Source organism: Argopecten irradians, chromosome 2, assembly GCF_041381155.1.
Source record: "Argopecten irradians isolate NY chromosome 2, Ai_NY, whole genome shotgun sequence".
NCBI classification, from domain to species: Eukaryota; Metazoa; Mollusca; class Bivalvia; order Pectinida; family Pectinidae; genus Argopecten; species Argopecten irradians.
In genome coordinates, this window is record NC_091135.1 from 48,938,467 (window position 1) to 48,948,508 (window position 10,042).

A 10,042-nucleotide genomic window follows, 5' to 3' on the forward strand; every position below is an offset into this window, starting at 1 on the left:
GTATTCAGCTCGTCGGAAACAATCATTGTTTCACGAGTTTATTTCCTGTAATAACCTTATTGCAACTAATAAGTTGGATATGTGTGACGGCCCCTTCATATACCTTTGTGCCTCTTGAAACTACGATCGACTATATTCTGGTGAAAGATACAATGATCGACTGCATCGAATCAGCTAGAGTGTTTTCCTCTCCCAATATAGATGTAGCATCTGACCACGCGGTATTGGAATGTTGTGTCCGCTTGCCTTCATTGCAAAGGTCAGAATGTCAAATTCCAACCGTGCAGCCAAAATTGAGAACTTGTAGTATTAATCATATGGTGCAATACCAGTTAGCTGTTGATAATGTGTTAAAGCAATAGCTTGACTTTGATATTCAACGCCCAACAGATATAGATTATTTTAATACCATTGTCTCAGATACACTAAATACTTGTGCACGGACCTACATACCTTTATCAAGATTCAACCCACGTTTGAAACCCTATTGGAACAGTGATGTAAAAGTAGCACATAAGTCTGCTCGTGATAAACGTAAAGAGTGGATCGCAGATGGAAAACCGCGCGGCTTCCAATATTTATCTTATCGCCAGTATAAATCTGCAAAACGTTCTTTCAAAAATATACAGTGCATAGCTTATGAAGAGTACTTGCGTTCCCAGCAACAGGAATTGAATGACGCTGCGGACTGTGACAGCAAAACGTTTTGGCGGGCATTGAAACAATTCAAAGGACCTTCTCCACGAAACTGTTCCCCATTAAAAGTTGGCAACCGCACGCTTAGGACTCCGATTGAAATTGCGGACGCTTTCGGAAAGTACTTCCAAAATGTATATTCGGCGAATGCCTCTCGAGTTGTCCCAATGGACATAGAATTAACGGATGGTCCAAGCGATATTCTTGACGCTAATTGGCTGAATAAAAAACGGCGTTCTCAGAAATAGAACGTGCTATTCGGAGCCTTAAGGTAGGGAAAGCTCCAGGGATCGACGGAATCCAGAACGAACATTTAAGATATGGTGGTAGGACTCTAATATTATGCCTACAAAAACTGTTTACTAAGTGTATAGAACTTGAACATGTTCCGTCTATATGGAAGAAAGGCATTATATTTCCTATCTTCAAAGGTGGGAATAAGTCCCGCGGAGATCCTTCAAGTTACAGACCTATCACACTTTTATGTTGTATCTATAAACTTTTTGAAAAGAGCATCAGTGTCCGAATACAAGACTCGTTAGACACCTCAGTTGTTACATTTCCTAGCGATCAGCAGAACGGTTTCCGAAAATCCTTAGGATGTACGACAGCCACGTTTTCCATACAAGAGACTATCTTCCACAATCTTGAACTAAACAGCAAGGTCTTCGTAGCATTTCTTGATATAAAAAAGGCTTTTGACACTGTCTGGCACGCTGGCCTACTGCGTAAGATTTTTGATCTCGGTGTCACTGGAAATCTTTTTAACACGATTTGCGATTCCTACACGAATATGCTGAGCTCTGTGACGTGGCACGGAATGACGTCAAAGTGGTTCGCCGTTGAATCGGCAGTTAGGCAAGGTGGAGTATTGTCCACATTTTTATACCAAACATTTATCGACAATCTACTTTTACGTTTAGAAAAAAGTAACCATGGTGCGAAAGTGGAAACACTAAATGTTGGAAATCCAACGCTTGCAGATGACATAACGCTGATAAGCACGTCGCCTCGTTCACTCCAAAGTCTACTAAATATTTGCCAGGATTACAGTGAAAAGTGGAAATTCGAATTCAATAGCACGAAATGCAAAATTATTGTAATCGGGAATAATACCGCACGCCAGCTCGACTTCAATTGGATGCTCGGTCCTGTCGATATAGGTATAACTTGTTCTCAAGTTCATCTTGGAACTCTAGTATCAGCCGGAATGTCCAACGTGGAACGTGTTCGCGCGGCGTGTGATAAAGGAAGAAGAACCATCCACTCGATCATTGGCATTGGCCCATCCAATTTCATTAATCCGCTCGTCAAGACCAATTTGTACCAAAAAAGTGGTTTTGCCATCTGTTCTCTATGGATGCGAACATTGGGTGCAGTTGAGTGTGAGCGATCTTTCACAACTAGCTCGTTTCCAACACTACGCAGCAAAACAATTCTTTGTGTACACCGGCGATCAAGATCAGACATGATCGAGCCCATGCTTGGATTATTTCGTATATCTGCCGAAATTGACAGAAGAAAGTTGCGTTTCCTTCAGAAACTGATATCCTTAGAACAGTCGTTTTTAGTCAAGCGAATCTTCACCGCACGATTGTATTCCTATTTGAATGTACAAGTTGTAAAACCAGGATCTTCTTGTGGCAAAGGATACCTTCCAGATATCGTTGGAGTCCTTCAAAGATACGAGCTACTCTCATATCTTGACACGTACCTCAGGTCATGTTCATTCCCCTCTAAATGTAAATGGAAGTCAAGAGTAAATACCGCAATATCATCTACTGAAAACGCGGCCTTGAAAGTCCCTATGACAAATGATTAAGATTTTGAGAAGTTTCGACTGTGTCATTCATCCTACAAACCATACGTCATGTTGCAAGCAGTAACATCCTTATTGGATGTTCAGGTAATCTACTCCTTGTGTTCCATGTTGACATTATCAGTCATCCATGATACTATAGTGTATGTTCTGTGCTTTCAGCACTTCCACGACGCCATAGTTCATTTCTGTGCTAGCTGTGATCATTCCAGAGCTCTCCGTGACAGGTTTCTGCAGGAAATCATGACTGAATTTGGGCCCAGTGCCTTCACCACTATCATAAGCAAAAATGACATTTCATTTGCTGGAACCCTTTTAGGCGAAACGACAGGAGTCCCTTTCCAGGATGCTGCTGCTAGAAAGTCATACCTTGATAAAAATTCGCTTAAAAGAGTAATGGTTTGCCTATTACTCTTCTATTTATACTAATTGAACTTCTCTCTTTGTTCTCTGTTTATGTCGATTTATGTTGTATCTCCACCTGGAGGAAATAAAGTTTGATGATGATGAAAATCATGACAGGGCCCAGTTTCATGAAGATTCCTTAAATTTAAGGAATTCCTTTACTTAAAATTCTCCTTTGGAAAGCATTAAGGATTTTAAGGAAGGCTCCTGAACTTAAAATTTTCCTTAACTTCTGTAATGCTTTTCTGTGGCGAATTTTAATTTAAGACATTCCTTAAAGATATGGACTTCCTTAAAGTTATGGACTGTTCTTGAAACTGGGACCTGTTCTTTCTGACTCATTAGTTAAAACACACTTTAGTACTTACTTATGCCTAATAACGCAACACGAGTATGCAATGTATGTTACAACATCTTAATACAAAAATGCTTAAGAGGTGTTAATGAAACAGTGTTAAAAATTTCAACGGTTGCTAAATTTAGCAGCAAATTCTATATTAGGGTTGAAATTAATGTCGAACTAAACTTCCCACGACAAAGCATGGGAAGGTTTCATAATATATATATATACATTATGTAAGTAATTTTCCCTTATCTACCAATTTCGTATAAATTTGATAGGCTACCGAATTTTCTTATCTGCTATATTAAGCCCAGTAATTGCCAACCTCTGATGAGGTCAAATCGGGTGATCACCCTTGAAAAAACGGATGAAAGGGTCAAAACAAGGGTCATATGCGAAACAACATTTTAGTGTAATTTTTTAACACTTTTTAAAAAACCCTCTTACTTGGTTTATAACTTTGCCTTTTGCTACCAATTTTGGGAATGTAGGAAGCGTCAAAGGGGAAAGGTAATTGCAAAGTAAACATGTAACATAACAATTTGTCCCCCTTACCTTTCGTTTTTGTCTCTTTTTTGTCTTTAGTTTTTAGAGTTTAGTATTTTTATTTATTATTACTGTGCAGGTTTTCTCCGGCTATCTAGCTTATAGATAGAGCTTTGTGTTGAATGTGCCCAGGAGCTGTCGCTCTTTTTATGAAGGACAGCATGTTGTTTACATTCACATGATCATACGGCAGTTAATATCCTTTACTGCATAATGAATAGAAGCTCACAGTATTTGTTATTTTCTTAGCAATCATATTCTAAAGACATTTGTCATATACTCCAATATGACTAAGAGTGATTTTCAAATGACGTGACGTCAGGATTTTGAGGACGGAGGGACAAAATGGCTGCCTCTGCCGGATTTTTGCAATACATTTTGCCGTTAGATTCTTTGAAATGTAGTCATGTGATAAAAAAGCATAGTACTGTGCTCATTTCTTATGAAAATTTATGAAACTCGTCGAGCTCGCAAAAACAAAAAAGAACTGTTGGACAAGTTTTATAAAATCTCATATGAAATGACCACTCATTTCAAATCCTGTATTTATGCTGCTAAATAAGCTTGTAACTAATGTTAATTGTATGTGGGTGCAAATTACTACCACAGGCGTCCCAAATGTGTGGTTAAAAGCCAGCGAGGAGAGTAAAAAGCACGTTCCATAATTGGTAAAACCAGTTTAACCGTCAAAAATGAAATGTATTTATATCCTCTATACTAGCTTATGAATATTAATTAGGGATGACGTAGGATGGTCTACTGGCTTCCATTGACCGCTTACCCGTAAGTGACACTTAAGTGTAAAAAGATATTAAAGTTTTTTTTAAGATATTTATTTCCGACTTTGTTCAGATTGTACGTAAATACGTTTTAGTGTCTTACACCATGACTATATTTCGAATAATAACGTATGGACTATGTGTGTACGAGGAAATAACCGATTTACCGGCATATAATGTATTTATATATAATATCATAAATGTATAACTAAAGCAGGCTGTTATTAACATAGTGTATGCAAACCCATGGAAAACTTCTTATAGATTTTGATGATTTTAAACTAATTTTACAGGTTGGACACAACCCTGCATGTGGATAACAGTTACCAATTTGAGGAACAGTTACCCATTTGAGGAATAGTTACCCCTTTGAGTAATCATTTAGTTACCCAAATGTAGGATTCTGTAAAATAAAAACACATAATATTGTTTTAAAAATTGTTATCAAAAGAGGGCGTCATAATTTTAGAATGCCTGACATAAGACTCTATGTTTTTGCGCATGATCTTACAAATTCTGTTGTCTCGCTTGTTGTAAGATGACAATTTAAGTGTTCTCCATAGTAGCCATCAGAGAAATTCATTGCAAATGTCATGTTTGAATTAGTTTAACATGTGTTTTATTTTTAGCCCCATGACGCCATTTTTTTGATAAAAATGTTTAAAACAACTTCATACATTTTTCTTTCGTAGAATTCCTCTTTTGTATAAGTTATTGATTGCTCAAATGGGTAACTGTTACTCAAATTGGTAACTGTTACCCGTAGGCAGGGTTGTGCCAAACATGTTTTATGAAGGACAGTATGTTGCTTACAGTTTGTCAAAACGAACATACAGCAGTCGTCCAAAACACGCACCACACAATACACGCAATACATCCCATATCATACATGGGAGGCTGTCCTTACATGTATATGACCTGGATGTTCATAGGACGTTAATTTAATCAAACAAAGAAACAAACAAACAAACACAACGAGCATACGGTAGTCTCTCAAAAAATGCACACACCATATTTGAGTATGTCAGTTTCTATACACGATTTTGCATTTACTGTCTTCTCAGATTTCATATGGTAAAACGTGTTTTACATAAAGGAAATTTAAGATGAGTTATTACATTACAAAGTTCAAACCAAATCAACAATCTCATAAGATTATTACATATTGTTGTATCCCAAGGTAACTACAAGGATGATACCCCTAGGGATACATATACAAAGTACCTATTTCATCATGTGCTACCTTTGTAGTGTGTTCCAAACCTTAGAGTCATTTTCTATGGTGTTGGTAAATGCAAAACGTTACATTCATGTTACTTCTTAAACTCCCAGGTCTCAAAATGACAAAGAAAAGGATTAGCAAGCGTGGCATAAGAACAAAGCCAGCTACTCTGGTAAATGCAATCGCCCAACAGATGAAAAAGCCTGAGGGATCCAGTCCAGCAGTAAAGAATACTACCCAGGTATGGATGAAACTCGAAAATGAGCCCGTGTCTGCAGGTCTCTAACCTGACAACCGAAGAATATTCATTTAACAGTACACATCTGAACTCTATTAAACGGCATCTTTTTTTATTGCATCTTTTTTTAAATGACTTTTTAACTCTGCCACTTCCTACACTTCTGGCACGATATAAATGCGTATTTTCCTTTTAATTTCAGCCCGTCGGTTAATGGTATCTAAGGCACATTATGTGATCAGGTTATGTTTGTTTATGATTTATAAGCTACAACAGCTGGTGTAAATGTGACGCGTACCATATTCCCTCATTTCGTCAACAAAATAAATAGCACAGCTACTGACCCCATTTCAGTCTGAAGACTTTATCGCTCTTTGGAAAATATATACAATATTTACTTATTTACACATTCATTTTTTAATAAGTAGTTGTATGTGCATTGTGAATGACTATCTTAATTGCACTTCAATAACCTTTTTGTAATTCGCAACGCTGGTTAAATAATTAGCTTTTCAGTTTTTATAAAAAAAACAACTTGTTTTACGTCCTTTAATCTACCAGGAAGGAAGTGACAGGTTTATTAGGAAGAGGAAAGCAGGAGAAAATAATCACCGCATTAAGTAAATTTCGAACTCACAAAGCCTGAAGTGGGGGCTAGTGGTAATATGCTGAAACCCATTTATCATTCGGTAACCGCGACCCTTTTCATCTTAAGAATTGAAAAATTATGAAAATATCAATAAAAAAACGAAAGGCAAAAGTAAGTGTCAGGGGCAAGGCTCACAAACATTCTTTGCTCTTTTTAACAGCTATTGTACGTATCCCCATTGTTGTGTGTTCAACTGTCAACAGTAGTTTGTAAACGCGAATCATTTTGTACAGAAAATAAATGGAAATAAACGAAATTATCAATAAAGTATCTGTTTGCTTTGCATCATAATTGAAGTAAAGGTGTACTGTATATAAATACATATTCAACACGTTTTCTTCGTCGCTGTAGAATAATAATAAGATGAGCAATTTTTATTAGTTAATCGTTTTAATATCAATTTCAAAACAATAATACAATAATTAAAATCAACACATGTTTGTCCATCATGTCAGCCAAGGATCACGAAGAGTCACAAGTGTTCTGAAACAATAAATGGTGCTTTTAGAGGCAACATTTATTGGGAGCTTTGTTACTACACGAGCAAGGATGACATTGGTATTTTTGTGTTAACTTCAGTGCATATACAAAACGTATTTTAGAACAATTTCTAGCATATATATATTATAGATGTTCATCGTTCTATACAGACAACAAGTTCAATACTTCGCGAAAAGATAACACAATTCAGTACATACAGGTGTATTTTACTACATTTGAGAATTTCAGAAAATAAACAAAATTTTTATTATGTACAACCACCAGTCAATATCTGGGTAAACCATGTTGGGTAATGTCTTGGATAATCTGATTTCACATCAGACAAACATTACCTCTAGTGAGCTCCGTGAGGAGGGTGGCTTGGGTGGGGTTTATGTGTGAATCCATGGTTATGTCCATGACCTTCACATCTACAGGTCTCATCGTAACAGTGTCTCATGCTGGCGTCACAGTTCATCATCACAGAGTCCATCAGACAGTCAGCCCTGGCAGAACATGCTGGGTACAAAATCGCTTATTTGTTTACGAACTATTTATCACATCTTATTGAAAGCGGTAAAGTGTGTATTTTAAAACATTGATTTATTATATTTTAATTATTTTTATTAATGTATTAATGCTTCAATCAAAAAATGAAATGTAAGATTTATATTCAAAAGGGGATGTCATGGTTTTGATTTCTGATGATAACCATTGCAACTTACGAAAAGTGTTAATAATTACATAAATGTATTCATACCATGACTATGCGCAGGAGATTTAGCTAAAATGTGTACTTATCTGCATCAACATAAATTAACATTTACACTTTCACATTTCAAACAAATGTCAGCTTCCGAAGGAAAGGTTGATATAAACCGAACTACATGTAATTTCGTATGTAAATTGTCACAGTATACCCTAAAGGATTTGAATCTCCTATTTGGTGCTCAGCATGAGTGTGTGTAGTAGTAAAGGAATACGTTAAGAATAAAATCACGACATAAAAGATCGCACAGATTTCAATACACAAATACAGACATTACAATATACGCTCGCTCATTGAAGAACATGACGCCACATGCTACCAATACAACTTACTATTACACATATACGTATACTATTGATACTATTGAATTGTGTACTTACAAATATTGTGTATATCTGCGTGAATGCATGTGCATAAGTGGTTACCAGTAATGGCGACACACTCGATCATACCGGAGTTACATGTTGTATCAGCACAGTCGGTCTTGGTCTTGCATATTTCGCCGTACACAGCGGCAGCTAAAATAGTACAATACATTTAATATTTCTGTTAACCTCATTAGACTATATGTATTTATTTCCTTAATCAAATAACCTTAAAATGTTATCGCAGTTAATTGAAACAGGGACTTTGTTTTCGTGTATATGGTCAACATATTGAAAATCCTCCGCTACGCATTTAATCAGCAGAAGAAAAACTAGGAAACGTGAATAGATATGAAACATTAGATTTAACCTTATATTTAGCTTCAAAAGATTGGTAATCTTTTTGGGCTGCATGTCAAACGAAACCATGAACATAAATGTTTTATATCACACAGAGCTGTTGCAAACACACACAAAAAAATTGAAAACTTCAATAATTAACATTGACATTGAAGCCCAAATAATTAAAACAAAAAACGTTACTTTCATCACAAGGAGTAAAATAAAATTCGAGGTTTAATTCTGGTAAACCACAATCAAAAACTCAGAAAGTCAGTTTGGGCTCCAAAAACAAGAATATATACTAGTACGAAATGCATACACTTATCGAATGAAAAAATTATAAACAAAACCCAAAATATTTTAAAGCTTTGATTGGTAGTAAAGTTGTGTCTGTGTGTATTGTGGTCAGTATTTATCACAATGTATTTTATTACGAATTTTGCTGGGCTGTTTGCCAAAACAAATTGTTCATTTCGGTTTTAGACCCTGTTTAAAACTAGTGATATTACGTATGCCTATGTACCACTTCTTAGGTATAGCTAAACACAACTAAGTTGAAAAGTAACAGGGTGTATGCATCTGGCCTAACTTTTGGTATTGCTGTTGACTCGTACATTGTTGCGTTGTTTGTAAATTTTGGCAAAAGCATTATCCTCAAAAAGGAAAACTATCATATAAGATAGTTCATCAACATTGAAATGGAAATAGAACTGTCAATGCACGCGTTCTAGGGGTAATCTTATTAAGCATTTTTCGAACCAAAATTGTTCTCATATGTTATTATCATAGCTTTTAATATGCTAATTTTACCACAGCGGAAGCCCGACCAAAATAATACTTGCATTAAAATGCTACAATATCAAAATATTAAATGCAATAAGGAGATTGCAATGTGATCTAAGAGGAAAGTTTGAAAATTTTCAAACACTTACCCATCAGGCCTACTATAACCAAAGCGAAGACGGAGTTCATTGTGTGTCCGAGGTCTGTCAGATCTGGTGTCCAAGACGACTTAACACTGACCCTTTATACAGATGTGTGGACCAGTATTACCCAACACCATCACGGCAGATATACCAATCATCTGGATCTGAACCATGACCTGGTGTCACGTTTACAAAGATAGGTAATCGATACGCCGTCGTTGACTATCAGAATTATGGGTATGCTAAAGTATTTCATGAAGGAAATGTGTCATTTTGAGCCCTCGGATAATGGATATTAGCAAAAGGTTGTATCTACTGATTTTTTTCTTGTTTACAGACAAGAAGTTAAAGTGAAGTCAATATCAATTATTTCGCTGATCTTATTTTCCAGTGGTTATACATTGTATATATTATTTAATTCTCTAAAGAATTGTCTGTGTCAGTTACATTTAAAAGTTCAATA

General features: G+C 36.0%; 1 protein-coding gene across 1 annotated transcript; it reads right to left on the reverse strand.

Annotated features, from left to right (window-relative positions):
- Positions 1 to 7,068: 7,068 nt before the first annotated feature.
- On the reverse strand, positions 7,069 to 9,720 carry LOC138317007 (uncharacterized). Its single transcript, XM_069258641.1, has 4 exons — positions 9,586 to 9,720; positions 8,327 to 8,464; positions 7,531 to 7,696; positions 7,069 to 7,180 (listed from the first exon to the last, which is right to left on the reverse strand). The coding sequence occupies exons 1-3, from the start codon at positions 9,623 to 9,625 to the stop codon at positions 7,533 to 7,535; spliced, it is 342 nt and encodes a 113-aa protein (XP_069114742.1). The 5' UTR covers positions 9,626 to 9,720; the 3' UTR covers positions 7,069 to 7,180; positions 7,531 to 7,532.
- Positions 9,721 to 10,042: the final 322 nt, after the last annotated feature.

Bases quoted from the DNA above. Each gene is read 5' to 3' on its own strand.
- LOC138317007 (XM_069258641.1), bottom strand. From the start codon at position 9,625: ATGAACTCCGTCTTCGCTTTGGTTATAGTAGGCCTGATGG. The intron at 8,465-9,585 runs GTAAGTGTTTGA...GTACTATTTTAG, and splicing joins GGTTATAGTAGGCCTGATGG to CTGCCGCTGTGTACGGCGAA. The intron at 7,697-8,326 runs GTAAGTACACAA...TTTTGTACCCAG, and splicing joins CGCAGATATACACAATATTT to CATGTTCTGCCAGGGCTGAC.